Source organism: Phragmites australis, chromosome 2 (assembly GCF_958298935.1).
Source record: "Phragmites australis chromosome 2, lpPhrAust1.1, whole genome shotgun sequence".
Classification (NCBI taxonomy): domain Eukaryota; kingdom Viridiplantae; phylum Streptophyta; class Magnoliopsida; order Poales; family Poaceae; genus Phragmites; species Phragmites australis.
The window spans coordinates 1,944,057-1,960,271 of record NC_084922.1 but is presented as its reverse complement, the minus strand read 5'-3'; the positions used below and the strand labels follow the sequence as shown (position 1 = coordinate 1,960,271).

Below are 16,215 nucleotides of genomic sequence, written 5' to 3'. Positions count from 1 at the left end.
ATACGTAGTTTGGTGTATAAGTTATCGCCATATACAAATATTCATGACCTAGCCGAATTATATGGCTTTATCCTAGAGAACTACTTTTTACTCTACATAGAAGATCTACCATAGCAAAAATTGCGGTACAAATAATCCTAGGGGATGAGCCGGTCTCCAATTGCGGGTTGGCACCACACTACCAGGGGTGTCAGGATGACCTTCTTTGCATTGGAGTATCAGGATAAGCACCATTTGCACCGACATTAATCGCCCATTACTTCGTACCAGGTCGGTTACATGGGTGTAATTTTTTTCTCGATATTATCTCCGGAGGTCTACTATATTTTCTAGCTTCTGGAAGGCCACATGGCACCGAAGGGGTGGGCCCGAAGAGGTCCACAGCCTCTGAAGGCCAGACCTCCTACTGAGAGTCCGAAAACCGAAGGTTATGGAGGGATCTTTGATAGTGATTCTTAACCATTGTCCGCAAGCTGGTCTAATTTCTTTCAACAATATATTTATGACCGGATGGGGTACATTATAGACATGTGCAGATTCGGCAACATACTAAAGTGCAGATTAGTACTGGATTTTTTTCAAAAAAACATACGAAGACAGGGATATCACCAAAAGTATGTGTTGCATAGCTTTCAAAATTTTTGTTGAACATGCAACCATTCAGATTTGTCTCAACTACAACAAGAAAGAAACAATGTGCAATAAACCTGGAAACAAAATGCAAGAAGTGCAAACAATAATTAAAGCAGGTTCGCATATAAACTGGTGAAAGATTTCATATCACAAAAGGCAATATATGGTGACACATGTTGCATTGGACAAACAAAAGGTACATTCAAACATAGTTTTACTCTCAGGTGTACTTCAGTGCACTAAATGTATTTCTTCAATATGATCGAGCATTGCAATTAAGTACTTGATCAAGCATTGGAGACTTCACTACGAAAGATGTACTGATCAGAGTTTGATTTCCTCTATAGGTCTGATTCAACATCAAACGAATAAAACAAAGTTAAGAATGAGCATAACTTGACATTTGTGCTACATATAGTTCTCTAATGATATTCAGAACACTCATCTAGCTGAATCCATGTACAACCAATTGCATTTGCAATTATTTATAGAAACTGAAGAAAGCATTGCTACCACTATTTGGTGGCACATACAAAACTTCACATGTTAAAGGAACGAAATGCGCTCTAAAAACAAGATAATCTCTCTCAAGAACATGCTGTCACTGTACCACTTGTGATATATTCTCGATATTCGGCAATAAGATGGTCCACTTCTTGTGAATATCAGTAGAATATGAATATAAAAGGAAGGAAAAAGGAGAACCAAACAAAACTGCTTTGACAAAAATTGGTTCATATGCATTATTCCAATACCTCTAAGCTTCACCTTCCTTTGAGTTTTTTTGTTTGGCATTTATACATATCATCATTAGATCTTCGACAAGGAGTTAAGAATGCAAGAAACATGATAAAAAAATAATCATTTATATCCACCAAAGTGTAACCTTTGCTACAGCTCCGGTTAACTTTCCCACTTTCTCAAAGTTCTCAGCATTGATTCATTATATGTCTTCTGAACTAATATTTGTCATATTAACACATTTCAGATCAAGCAATTAGTAAAAGGGTTGCGATTGTAAAAGAATTAGCTCACCTAAAGAATATAGAGGTCTATTCAGATTAAGCGTTTTCCTTTAGATAAGAGGAGAGAACTCGGATTCTATTAGAGAAATCTGATTCGATATTACATGTCAAACAGTCAAAAAAAAAACTTTATAAACCTAGTTGGTCATAAACCGATTTTTTTATGGCTACCATCAACTTGACCTCAGGTTACAACCTCAAAAACCTTCAACACCAAAGACAACTAAAGCATGTTCACAAAAATAAGTGTGCACAGCATAGCGACTGCAGGTGGGCTTTAGTCAGGATCACGTGCTTTTTTAGAAAACTTCAATGGAAAAACAAAGTCATGCAATTCGACAAAGAGGATTCAAGCAACTAGATTAATAATATTAAAATCAACCAAGACAAATACAGTTCCAAAAAAACTAAAGAGACTAACCAAAATGAAACCTAGTACTCCTACATGATGAGAGGGATTATTTCGATCCTTCGGTAGCAAGAGGTGGTACATGCGACACTAGTGGTTCATAATAAACTTCTTATTGTTATTGTTGTAATCCCTCAAACTAATCACAACTAAAAGAAACAAAAGCCTAGACGACTAATTAATTAGTTCCTCCGGCTGATTCAGGAGCCTCGTCGGCTTCATCTTCCTCGAGGTATTTCATGTATTCGTCGAGATGTGGGGCGACGAACTTGGGAGGAGGGTAGGCTCTGGCAACTCTAGCGTAGCGCTTCTTCCACTCGTTGTCCGGGTCGTACCTGTGCAGCTTTCCGGCCCGGCGATACTCCTCTTCCACCTCATCCTCCGTCATGGCAATGTACCGCATCGCGTCTTGGTGCGCCGCCTTGAGGAACGTGATGGCTGCCATCTTCTCCTCCAGCGTGATCGTCCTGCGGGGGGCAGCGTTGCTACTGCTAACACTCGGGCTGGCCTCCATCTTGGTCGTCTCCCCGTGGCTCTTCGCATCGCCAGCGGCGATCTTCGCCGCGGGGCTCCTCGCGCTTGCTTCTTTCTCCATGGATTCCCCTTCCGTCTGCTTCGGATCTGATTTGGCCAACGAATCCGCGGTGCGGTTTATTGCAAGGTTTCCTGAACCAGACAGAGCGTACGTGTTTAGTTGGTTTCTCTGCGACTCCTCAACGTGGCATAGGTGGTGCGAATATATAGACAAGACTCACGACCGCCTGCTCCTGTCCTCTCCGACTCGGATGCGAGCGAGCCACCTGTCGGCCGTCTCCCTGAAACTCCTAGATCACAGCCCACAGGCCCTGATCTTCACGGATTCGGATTCGGATGATGGTCAGATCAGGTCAGGTCACGCCGAAAGCACGAAAAGGATAGCACCATGCCGTGTTGGGAGTTGGACTCGGCGACGAAGCGCTGCCGATTTGCATCACGATCGATGGTCGACGGACGACAGGTCATGGCATCTGGTAACCCGGCCGTCCGGTCTGGTCTGCCCAATTGTTGCCGTCCCGTCCCGTCCCGATGCACGTGACAAGAGGCTAGACTTTTGAACCCGCGAGAGACGTTGAACTAGAAGCGTGCATGCAGGCGGAAAAAGCACGGAGGTCTTGATGTCCTTGATCTGCACGGATTAGGTAGGGCCCGATCATGATAAACCATTCTCTTGGCTGGTCTCTTTTCGTGATACCGTTGGTCCATGGATACTTGATTTTACTAATCGAGCTACGGTTTAGTTTACTGTTCTGTTCTAACATGTTATTTTCTGCCAGAGACAAAGTAGAGGATACAAGAAGCAATCACGCATGCTCGGTAACTCTACCAAACAGCCATGCACGCCGCGAGCTGGTCAACTTTTAATTCGTTTCCCTCTTTCTTTAGCGGATTTTATTTGTTTCCTGAAAAGAAAAAAAGAAGACCGTCCGTTTTCTGTTCACAAATACGAGCCAGATCCATTCGGACCACCAGTAGTCCAAGACACTCAGGCCCAACATAACAGTCCAAGCAGCCGCATATATTGCTTGCACTCTCCCACAGTCCGCTACATCTGGTAGCTGCCCTCTATTCTTATCCTCACTGACCTCTCGCCGCCACACATCCGACGCCTCCACCGCTGCGCTCCGCCGTCATGAGCACCGGCGTGTCCCCACATCGCCTTACCCGTGTAGATCCGGGGGAGATATGCGCCCCACCAACAGCTCGCGACCTGCGGTGCCGCCGGAGGTGGGGACCTGCCCCGGCGCCGATCTGCCGGTATCGGTGGCTCTAGATGCCGACGCCGCCGATGCGCCGGCCTCGGCGACGGGGCAGACCGAGGTGGTTTGCGAGGTGGCTCTGATAACTTGTCCCTGGCGCCGATGTGCCGGCCTCGGAGGGTTGTTATTCACGCAGGTGATTTTCACCGGCAGCGGTACAGTATACTAGAAGATATTTTATGGTATTTGCTATATTTATTGTATTCATGTTTTTTATTACGAAGTAATTATAAATGTATAATTTATGTTTATTTATTAAGTTTTATTTATTTTTTGCGATAAATAACTTATTAATTAATAATTTCTTTGTTTATTATTATCTTAGATGGTGTAATAAAAACTACGGTCTAAGTTGATCATGTTTACCATTATCAATTTATATGAGATTAAAGATTTTGTATAACATATAGATTCAAAGCCATCAAGTCTAATAACTCTGTGTTAACTATTTTACGAATAAAATTTAAAATATGGGAAGACAATTTAGATATTTATAAATTCATCGGACATTTCTCAATTAACTTTAAGTATTTTTAACCTTAATAAAATTTCTGAACCATTCTTTTCACATTAGCTGGACTTAGGTCAGGATTTCTAATAGTTTAGATATTTTGCCCTTAACAATAGCGATATTTTTCTTCAACACAGATAATTCGGTTTGATAATACTCTTTCAGGCTAATAACTTTCTACTATAATGAAAATCAATAGATTATATGACACTATTATTTGCGACACAAATCCTTACCGCAATCAATTGTGGACCTGTATGAGAAATATTCTCTGGATGATCAGAGTAATTCTTTCGATCTTTGACATTCACATGTGATAAATACATGCTAAGAATATTCATACATCAAACTAGATGTTAGAAATATTTCATTTATTAAGATATATCAGCTTCTCTGATGGTAGTGCACTGCGTTCAGGTGGTCTAGTGGGCAAAGTCATGCAGTTGATAATATAACGAGTCTCTTTTCGTTGTAATTACAGAAGAGCAAATAGTTAATGAACCTTATCCCTCTAAATATCTAGCAAAATCAGTTTTACTTACTAAACAAACTTAAAAATTTGTTTCTTCACAACCACACCAAAATTGTTAATTTTAACTAACCAAATCCTAAATAGCTAGCATAATTAGCTCTAATTCCAAAACAAACCAAAAATTGATACTTTTTTTCTCAACCACACTAGAATTTGCAATCCCTAAAGTGTCGGTCTTGGGGAGTCTCTTTGCCAACACGAGTGATTTTCTACGACAACCTTATAATATACTCTCTCGGTAAATCATTCATTTTCTTCCTTATTATTTTTAAAAAATATTTTTCTTACTTTTCTTGAAATGATAAGTTCTCTTATTTGGCACGATTACGGACGATTTGTCTAATTAGTTGTTTAATTAGTTGGGCTCAGTTGCATTGATTTGGATCCAAGCTCTCTCCTTATTGAATTTATTTTCGATCCAAAAAATTTCTCAAGCGGGCTCTCTCTCGAATCCACTCCAATACAAAAGTCGCTATGGCTAACCGAATATATAAGCGCTTTAGTTTGATCAATTCATCCCCTTCCCTGTTCTCTGATCACTAGAAGGAAACATGCAATCTCTCACCACCAAAAGGGGACATACAACCTTTGATGGAAGGTGTTACTATATCTTGCCCCTGTTTCGCCATGCCGGTAGCTTTTGCTCTCTAGCAGCGAGAGATTGCGTGTCACGTCATGCAATGAGAGAGCAAGTAAGGAGATGAGTTGATCGAAAGAAAGCATTAATAGGTTCATCTAGCCGTAGCTACTTTTGTATTGGCGTGAAGTTGAGAGAGTCCGCTCGAGAAGTTTTTGTAATACTAGATCGAAAGTAAATTCAATGAGGAGAGAGCTTAGACCCAAAGCAATGTAATTGAGCCCAACTAATTGGGCAAAATATCCGTAACCGTGCCGAGTAAGAGAACTTACTCTTTCAAGAAGAGTAAGAAAAATATTTTAAAAAACAAAGAGGAAGAAGAATGAATAACTTAACAAGAGAGTATGTTGTAACGCTGTTGGAGAAAATCACATGCGTCAGCAACAAGACTCTCTGAGGCCGTCTCTTTGGGGATTGCTAATTCTGGTATGGTTGGGAAGAAGTATCAATTTTGGGTTTGTTTAGAAATTAGAGCTGATTATGCTAATTATTTAAGATTCGGTTGGGTAACATTGCTAATTTTTGTGTGGTTGGGAAGAAGCACTAATTTTTAGGTTTGTTTGGGAAGTAAAGCTGATTTCCCTAAGTATTTGAAGGGATAAAATATATTAATTATTTATTCTCCTGTAATTACTACGGAAAGAGACTCGTTATCTTGTCAACCACGTGACTTTGCCCACTAGACCACCTGAGCGCAGTGCACCACCGCCAGAGAAGATAAACATTTCTAATATCTAGTTTGATGTATGAATATTCTTAGCATGTATTTGTCATATGTGAATTTTAAATATCCAAAGGGTTACGCTGATCTTTCAAAGAATACTTCTCATGCAGATCCATTACTGATTGTGGTAAGGATTTGTGTCGCATAGAATTTTCATGATTTACGCATGGTGTCATATAATATGTCGATCTCCATTATAGGAGAAAAATATTACCCTGAAAGAGTATTACCAGACCGAGTTGTTCGTGTTGGAAAGAAACATCGCTACTGCCATGGTCAAAGTGGTTGGAACCATCAGGGATCCTGACCTAAGTTCAGCAGATGTGAAAAGAATGGCTCAGAAATTTTGTCAATGTTAAAAATATTTCAAGTCAGTTAAGGAAGGTCTGATGGATTTGTAAGTATCCGAACTGTCTTCTCCTGTTTTGGATTTTGTCAGTAAAATGGTTGATACAGAGTTACCAGGCTTAGTGGTCTTGTGTTTATATGTTATCCAAACACTTTAAACTCATATAAATTGATGACTCCAAACATGGCAAATTTAGACCGTTAATTCATTACACCATCCAAGTCAATAATAAGCAAATGAACTATTAATTGATAAGTTATTTGTCGCGGAAAATAAATGAAATTTGTTAAATGCACATAAGTTATACACTTGTAACCGTATCTGTTCCTTCATAATATAAAAAAAACATGAGTTCAATAAATATAGCTAATACCATGAAATATCTCCTAGTATTCGGTTCTAACATGTTATTTTCTGCCACGGAGAGGCTGCCCGGGAGCAGGAAGCGGATGCTGCTCGGCAGGATGGGGAGCCTGCTTCCAAGAAGGAAGGAGTGGATGCTGCTCCACTGGAAGGGGATGGTGCCAAGGAGTAAGAGGGGGAGGCCAAGACGCCAAGCGTGATAAAAAAAAAAAAGGGCTGTGCTTGAGCCAGCGGCTGTAAATTCTGATCCATCGGCAGATACCTCTCTACCGCATCATATCACTGTTGCTTCTGCATTTAGTACCGTACTGCAGAGGATAGCGCTTGGTTGACAATTTTTGTACTTGCTTGGTAGGGCTACGTGTAAATAGCACTTGGGCATAGTGGTGAACTTGTGAAGATGGATACTGGGTGGTGTTTTGTGAATCACGATAGTTTTTTCCCGCTGCAATTGTTGACGTGCAATTGCGGGTTTTGTTTGAAAACACAGTTTTGCTTATCAGTTCCAATCTCTAACCTGTGTTTGCTTTGTATATGTGTTTTCTAACTCATAAATGAGGAGATTTTCGGCAGTTAAACTAGGCTCAATTTGGATGTTGGTGGAGCCTTGATGCCTGGTTTGCATTGCTGTTGCCGGGCTTTAGTTACCGAGTGCTTGTGGGCTAAATTGGTCAAACCAGCTCGCCCAAAGAACAAAGGCTATACAACCATACATGGGGCCCTGACTTTGTAGGGGAGGGGGGGTTCACCCCGCTGCCCTACCCTAAGGGTTGTTTGTTGTAGGCAAGTGTACAATTCAGAACTCACTTAATTAAACTAAAAATATAATTTTACGTGCATAAGCTAAGTAAATAAACTAAAATAGTGACACATAGCTACTTGCATCCCTAGTTAGAGGGAATTGACAGAAAGAAATAGGAGTTTAGAGATGAGCTTTAAAATATATTGATTTGTTGGTGGGAATGAAAATTTCAACTGGATGAGAACAAGAATTTGAGAGGTCAACTCCTTCCATTTTAAACCAGGGGTAGTAATCGGGTGGGATGTTTTGTTAGTGGAAAATAAATGCATCTACAACACTCATCACAACTTATATTAAAATGGATTCCCTTTGGGGATCAAAATCCCGTCGTGAAGGGATTTTCGTTTCCTTCAGTGCTCCAACGGTTTCCCTTCACGACGAAATTCCCAGGGTCATTCCCTTCATGACGAGATTCTCTCTCTTTTTCCTTCGCGATTCCCCTCAAAATGAAGCTGTTGGAGATGAAAGAAAATAAAGGAAATGAGAACGGAGAAGGGAATCGAGAATGGAACGAAATGAAGGGAATATGTTTGAAGATGGTCTTACAAATTCTCATTCCCAAACCCACGCCACACTCACATCATTGATTCCAATACCCCTTCCCTTTCCAAGGGCACCCCCGGCTGGCCTGTCTCTAGGGCTAGCTGTCTAGCAAGAGCAAATGGACAGCATGCATGTTGGCTAAGACAACCTCCAATAGATTCCCTTTATGGTTCCTTGGTGAAGGAATTCTCTCACATTCCTTTCATGGATGCCAGTGGAGGGAAGTAAATGTTCTCTCAAGAGACAATAAATTGTGGGATTGGACACAGGAATTCCAGGCATGCTGATCCAATGGCCATTTCAAGGCTAATGTTTTGGAGGTCATTCAAATGCAACGTGCTTAAATTGAAATAAATTTTAGACGATGTCAAGAGAAACCAATAGCCAGGCCCTGTTTGGAGCGTATGAATTTTACAATAATTTAAAAGGAAACAGTATACCACGTGAATCTCATAAAATTCTGACGTTCTAGATGGAGTTTAAACTCTGAAAGAGAATGCTAGAAATACTGACAGAGTGAAACAATCTTTGTGAATGAAGCAGGAGGGCAGAGAGATTTAAGGTGAAGATGGCACAGTTGGTCTGCCCAAAAAGAAGAGATGGGGCAGTTGTTAAATATTGTTAGTAACTTTTACTCCATTTACACAAGTAAAGTAAGTATCTGATTAAAGTGGCCCAACACACTTCTCCAACCGCCTCTTGGTTTGACTGCTGCCAGGTCGGCCGTCGGCAGTGTCATTTCCTAGGGTCAAACACTAGCTTCCATTCACTTCTAATGTAAAACCCTCGTCGTGATGCATTTCGCCATTACTCTGTGGGAACTGTGCTGGGGCAGATGTACTGCATATTACCGTGTCTGTCTTGTGCAAAGGACACCTTTTTGAAGGAAAGTGCTGCCGGTAACAAGTGGCCTTCCCCTGGAAACATTGGCTTTCTGTCCTGTCAGAGTTACAAGAACTGCTGGCGTTGGAAGGGCCACATCCACAAGTACAGTTCAATGTTACATGATCAAGCTTGACGTTTGACCCTGGGGAGAACATATGCATTGATCCGTTTAGTGAGAACAAAGGAGGCAATTAACAGAGAACCATGGTATTCCACGGCTAGAAAAACACCTACTACTTACTATGCACCACACGTGCGTGCACGTATGCACACGTACTAAGACTATGAGCAGCAGCAGCAGCAGCACGAGCACGATCACTAATCTCAAGTTACTAGCCAGGCAGTAAGACTAGGAATTGCAGCCAGCTGCTAGTTCTCAAAGGGGGACAGCCGGTCTTCCGCGAGCCTGGTCCTGCAGCCGCTGCTCTTGAACTCCCTCCAGGTGAAGTCCCTGTACCGGCTCCGGCCGCCGCCGCCGAGAAGCTGCGGCAGCGGCGCCAGCTTCTCGCCGGGCGGCGGGCCGCCGAAGAAGATCATGGACACCCTGGACCGCTCGCTGTTCACCAACACCCTGTGCCTCACGCTCCTGAACCTCCCGTTCGTCAGCACCTGCACGCGCACACAACAGTAAACACACAATGACACAAGTAAATCAACCTGCAGATGCAGCAGAGAGCTGGCAGTGTCACAAAGTTAGAGCATATGCTTCGCTTGGCCTTTCCAAGAGCCGGCCAGCCGGGCAACTCAGCAGATGATCGGGTCTGGCCGGAAGCTCTTTACTATCGTACGTACGTTACGTACCATGTGTCGCAGTGTTTCACGTGCAACATGGGTCCTAAATATGATCGTACGCATGTCTGAGGATGTTGACTGCTAGATCTCTCGGGATCGAGTACTCATCAGATCACTACTGGTGACTGATTTGCTCGAGATGACTGATACAGTAAAAGTAACCAACAACCCGACTTTTTGCACCAGAATTTTATAGCATGCACCTGCAGAGTGTCGCCGACGTTGACGAAGAAGGCGTCCCCGTCGGGCGGGACGGAGGCCCAGGCGCCGTCCCGCAGCGCGATCTCCAGGCCGGAGGTGCCGTTGGAGCGGAGCACGGAAATGATCTGCGGGTCGGTGTGCTCGCCGAAGCCCGTGAGGTTGGGCCCGCCGCCCAGCTCGGGCCGCGGCGGGTAGTGGTTCACCCGCAGCATGCAGTCGCTGTCCGCGCGCGTCACCAGCCGCGCGAGCGCGTCCGGCGGGCCGACGCCCAGCCCCTCGGCCATCAGCTCCAGCACCGCGCACGCCATCCGCCGCACCGCCACCGTGTACTCGTCCAAAACATCCCTGCGAAAATCACAAAAAATTCAGCGGCTTTTGGATTTCAGTGATGTCAAGACGTGGATAGAGACAGCCCGACAGGTGATGGGCGCACTAGAAACAGGAGTAGTCGTGTTCAACGGCGGCACGTCACGAGAGCGGGCGGCAAGTCGACGGAGAGAGACCATGCAACCGAAGGCGCACGCACGAACGAGCGCAGCGGCATGCCATCATGGTTTGAAACCGCACGTGAGTCAAAACGCAGGACGAGGGAGGCTGCCTCCGTACGCCGGCCGCGCCGAGTCGTGAAGCAGCACGCGGCCACGACGGGCAGTCTTATCCGCAGGATCATTTGTTACTGTATGGAGCATGCACGTCCCGGTACTGTTCAGGGATTTTCTTTCGCTCAAACTGAAAGATTCTACTGCTGCTAACCTTGCTTATATATTTTGGTTTCTGGCTCACTTTGCAACGAGCAATTAAGTACGCTACTGACACGACCGTTCCAGCGGATTTATATTCATTTTATAAGGCAGCGGCTCTACCCAAGAAAGAAATGGTACACGTGAGAAAGAAAAAAGTACTCTCAATGGGAATTGATCAACTGTAACCAAAAGGAGTGCGGCAAAGAGGTGACGTGTATGCATGTTATGTATTTGTGCATGTAGGCAGGCAGGAAGCAAGCAAGCAGAGGAGGAAGGCAACCGTGATGCCGGTGCAGCGCCGAACGCTGACGTAAATGTCACCGTTGTGTCCTGCCGCTTTGCCACCGCCTTCTCCGCTCTGCTTGCTTCCGTACGTCACGTAAGAACGTTTCCACTTGCTCTGAATCTTTGTTGCGAATAAACCGCGCGAACGAGGAGGAACACAGTGACTCTGAATTCAGGTTTCGTGTTTACCGGTCCACTCACCGTAAGGGGCAAGGTTGCGTGGACAACGAGGCGGCGACCGCCGCGTCTGCAGCAGCGCACGGCAATGTCGAGGGCGAGGACGATGAAGCGGAGGCGACGGGCACGGCACCGGCGGGGGTGACGCCAAGCAGGAGGTACTCGATCCACCCGAGGTCCCCGTTGCCGCCGATCCACTTGCTGGAGTACCCGAGCGGCCGAGCCTCCTTGTCGCCTTGCGGCAGCGCGAAGAACGCTGACGCGGCGGCCTCCGCGGCGCGCGCGAGCTCCATCGGCACGCCGTGGCCCGTCACCCTGAAGAACCCGTGCTCCTCGCACGCCGCCACCAGAGCGCGCGCCGCGGCTGCGCGGTCCGGGCCGGCCGGCGCTGACAGGTCCACGGACCACAAGTCAGCCGGCGGCGGCTGCGCCGCTGGGGGGGCGATCTGCTCGAGCTCTCCCTTGGCAAGGACCACCATGGCGCCCAAGAAACAGAGGAAAGCAGAGGCGGAACGTTTATGCACAGCACACGGCGCGAGAGCAAGCGAGCCGCGAGCTCGCCTTTTATAGGCGCGCCACGCCAGGTCTGCAGTATCGCGCAGGTATAATTTTGGGCGTCTGATCAAGCACTCTGAAAGAGGGATAGTGCCAGGGCACCTCAACTACTGCAACCTTGTTGTAGCACTAGGCTATCTGGTGTACCCCTGAAAGAGATATTGCATAATAAGCTGCTCGGATGAGTTGCACATGAACAAAATTTTAGCTCGATTCAAGTGAAGGAAATAGAAAGTGAAAATTTAGAAAGTGGCTGATAAATATTTGAGGGAATTATCTTGATATGAGGTAGCTATCATAGTTTTGGGCCTTATCTTTTACTGAAAAAGGTAAGGAGGTGAATCACGACACTGAACATTAGTAGGCGTGAGGTCACTACAACTGTGGCTAGCGTTGAAGAAGAGCACTCGTCTAATCGTCTTCCTTTTTTTACTATACAATTGAGGACCACGTCCTGTGATTATTTCTCGCATCGGAATGGTAATCGTTCAAGGAAAACTTGTGATCCTCGAAGTGAAAAGAAAAAGGTATATTGTAGCCAGGTATTCTCCCCCATCTAACCTTAGATTTTTATCTCTCTATTCATCTTCCTCTCCAACTCCGACCAGATCCAACCCCATCTCCTTCATCTCGGCCAATCTAATAAAGGTTAGGGCTTGGGGATTTGAACATTCGGACTACCATGAACTTCCTCCAACCCATTTGGCAGGCTAGTTTGCTGGTGGTGATGGACGTGGGGCGAAATACTACTAGTCACATGCGGCAAATGACATCTGGTTGGGACGTGATGTCACCGTAACTGTTTGGAGGAGCTACGTTAGTGCAACAGTGAGAAGCCATTAGAGATGGAGCAGGAGAACAGCGTAGGTGGTGTCGTGCAGTGGTCTGAGTGCGCTGGCACGAAGGAAGAGGTTGAGAGGAGTAAGAGACCGGAGATAGAAATAACACCTGGGCCGTTTGACCTCGATCTGGCAGCTAAGAAAATCGAGTGTTGCGGGCGCAACAATCGCTCTAGCGTTGTATAGACAGATCCAAAAGAGAAGGGCAATAACCTTCGCCTGATGTATGCTTGTCCAGAAATCTGGTTGAACATATGGATACAGATTTTTCATGAGGGCATATGTATTTACCGCATCTAAACTTCCAAGAGCTTTTTCTTGAGGAACAAACTTTGAATATCTCATGCAATGGGGGATCAAAGGCAGTATTGAAGTCATTATTTGATCCGAATAATCCCAATGACCGGAATTAGGATGGTTAATGAGTCAAAGCTCAAGCGAGCTTGCCCTGTCAGGCTAGAGCTCGATAAAAGATCGAGTTGAGTTCGAACGAGCCTACGATAGCGGTCGAGTTTAGAGATGGGCTCGAGCTCGGCTTAAACCAAGCTCGAGTAGTCTCGAGTTCGACTCATCTAAGCACGATAATGAAAGAAACCTCAAGTAGATATTATCGCATTAGTTGGTTATTATGATCTGGTCATCTAGGTAGACTTGAGGATGATTCTGTTCATTAAGTACTTGTAACGTCTTCTTAGGCTTTCGAGATATATAAGAAAAGTTAAGATCGTATAGACTTGATATAATGACAAACTTAAGTAAACATTACAATACTCATTAACTCGAGTCTTATCAAGTCTTATTGAGCTCGAGCTTGTAACACTTGCGAGACTTGATCTAGACTCGAGTTTAGCTCGTTTTGAGATTGAGTCCGAAACGAGTCGAACTCGAATAGCTCGTGAGCTTTGAGCTTTTTTTTACAGCCCTGACCAGAATCAGATCCCAATCCTTTCAATTTGTTTTCAGTCGACCAAATTAGCTTTAAATGTTAAATCATGTACAAGATCCAGATTGTCTAGATTTCTTTATTTTTCTTCATTCCAAACACCATAATTGAAAGTTCCTTGGTGTATAAATAGTATAGGACCAATTTGGCATTGTTGTTAATTTGCGGGGTCGACAAAATAAAGTTGACATATAAATTATTTTTTCTAGTTTTTTGTTAAAAGAACCTTTATGGAGTTACATTCTTAGAACCTTTTTTCGCTTTGTTCATCTTGACTTTTCTTATTTCTGCCTTCCCATCATGATTTTTGTTTGTAATTGTCAATAACATTCTGCATGTCAAACGCTGGGTGGATCAGCTCCGGTTCTCTTCCACACAAGCTGTCACGTTCCACACCAGCTCGCTATCGCTTTGATTATTGACAGAAACTTGACGTGATTGAAAAGAACTGGGATTCGATTGTTGGAAAATTAATATCGCTAAGCTCAATTGAAAACCCCACGCAAAAAAAAAAAAAAAAACGCTCAGTTGAAAACTGGACCAAACAAAGCAAGAAGCGAACTATCGCTATCGCTACTTTGCTACATCCTCCAAAATCTTCGTAATGAAGTTGGGTTTTGACGGAGCAAGAAGATATCTGGTAGAACAAGTGTAGTGAGAGTTCACTTATAGAAGTAGCTTAAGTTTAGAGAAAAAATAAAGAGAGAAATATTAAATATGTTAATGATAAATAAATAATTATCAATTTTTTTAAGTGAAAAGAGTAGCATCGGTTTTACCTATTTTAAAATTTTTTTGACAAGAGATTTTTTAAGTATTCATACAATGCTTTAGGTACTTGCTTAAGGTCATAAAGCGTCTTATGGAGTTTGTATACATGATGAGTATATTTGTAATTTTCAAATTTGGGTGGTTGCTCGACATATATCAATTCGGAGATAAGTCTATTGAGAAATGCGCTTTTCACGTCTATTTGATATAACTTGAAATCATGGTGAGTAGTAAAGGTAAGTAATATACGAATTGACTCAAGACTAGCTACGGGAGCATAAGTCTCACCAAAATTCAAACCTTCTATTTACGTGAAACTTAAAACAACCAACCTTACCTTGTTTCTAGTCACGATCCCGTTCTCATTTTGTTTGTTGCGAAAGATACATTTGGTGTCAATCATATTTTGATTGAGCCTTTCTATGAATGATCAAACTTTATTTCTCTTGAAATTGTTGAGCACTTCTTGCATGGCCATCACCCAATCCGAATATCTAAATGCATCTTGTACCTTCAAAGGTTCCAAAGAGGAAATAAAAGAGTAATATACACATAAATTTGCAATTCTCGAACGAATGGTTACCCCCTTTTATATATCATCAAAAATGTTATCAACCGAGTGATCTCTTTGGATACTTTGATGAACTCTTATATGTGGCACTTGGGATGGTGGTTGAATGTCATCCACTTCATCACCATCGAGGAATTTGTTGGAGTCATCGTGAGTTTGATCTTGATCTTGATCTTAGCTTTGATCTTGATCTTGAGTTGATGTTAGTGGCTACACTTAAGTTGATAAAGATGAATGAGCTTTAACATTATTAGCCACTTGTTGCTTTTAGGACTCTTTAGGCTTAATTTCACCAATTGTCATCTTCTTTATTGCATCACTTGGAATTTCTTCATCATCTAAAATATTATGATCAACTTGCTCCGCTTGAGAGCTGTTAGATTCATTAAATATCACATCATGCACGATTTTAACACAACCGTTGATTTTGTTGAAAACACGGTAAGCGTAGGCATTTGATCCATAACCAAGTAAGAAACATTTATCTACCTTAGTAGCAAACTTAGAACTTTTGGCCTTCTTGTTTAGAATAAACCATTTGCTACTAAAAACTCTAAAGTAAGACACATTAGGCTTGTTACCGGTTAGAAGCTTGTAGGTGGTGTTCTTCAAGATCTTGTGAAGATATAACAGGTTGATGGCATGGCATGCGGTGTTGACGACCTCAGCCTAAAATTGATCCGAGATCTTGTACTTATCAAGCATGGTCCTTGTCGACTCTATGAGAGTCATATTCTTCATATCAACAATCCTATTTTATTGACGGGAGTAGGGTGCTAAGAATTCTTATTTGATCCCTTCTTCATCAAGAAAATTTTCAACTTATGTATTCTTGAATTTGCTTATGTTGTCGCTTCTCACCCTTTTTATCTTCACATCAAATTCATTTTGGACTCTTCTCACAAATTTCTTGAATATGGATTGTGTTTTACTCTTATCATGCGAAAAAATATCCAAGTAAAACGAGAATAATCATCAATAATAATCAAACCATATTTGTTACCGTCAATATTTATGTAGATGATTGGTTCAAATAAATTCATATGACGAAGCTCCAATGGTCTTGTGGTCGCCATCACATTCTTGGCGGGATGGGGAGCTCCAATTTACTTGCCCGTTTGACATGCAC

The 16,215-nt window shown here is 43.2% G+C and overlaps 2 protein-coding genes across 3 annotated transcripts; one reads left to right on the top strand and one right to left on the bottom strand.

Annotated features, from left to right (window-relative positions):
- The first annotated feature begins 3,581 nt into the window (after positions 1 to 3,581).
- LOC133893175 (uncharacterized) lies at positions 3,582 to 7,512 on the top strand. Its single transcript, XM_062334151.1, has 2 exons — positions 3,582 to 3,999; positions 7,044 to 7,512. The coding sequence occupies exons 1-2, from the start codon at positions 3,790 to 3,792 to the stop codon at positions 7,149 to 7,151; spliced, it is 318 nt and encodes a 105-aa protein (XP_062190135.1). The 5' UTR covers positions 3,582 to 3,789; the 3' UTR covers positions 7,152 to 7,512.
- Positions 7,513 to 8,897: 1,385 nt separating this feature from the next.
- LOC133893163 (gibberellin 2-beta-dioxygenase 3-like) lies at positions 8,898 to 12,043 on the bottom strand. Of its 2 annotated transcripts, XR_009904452.1 has the most exons (4): positions 11,432 to 12,043; positions 10,205 to 10,547; positions 9,451 to 9,818; positions 8,898 to 9,351 (listed from the first exon to the last, which is right to left on the bottom strand). XR_009904452.1 is itself a non-coding variant. In XM_062334137.1 (3 exons), exons 1-3 carry the CDS (start codon positions 11,884 to 11,886, stop codon positions 9,579 to 9,581), a joined length of 1,038 nt encoding a protein of 345 aa, XP_062190121.1. In that variant the 5' UTR covers positions 11,887 to 12,043; the 3' UTR covers positions 8,898 to 9,578. The 2 variants fall into 2 exon arrangements, 1 of the variants encoding a protein (XP_062190121.1); XM_062334137.1 differs by having other exon boundaries at positions 8,898 to 9,818.
- Positions 12,044 to 16,215: the final 4,172 nt, after the last annotated feature.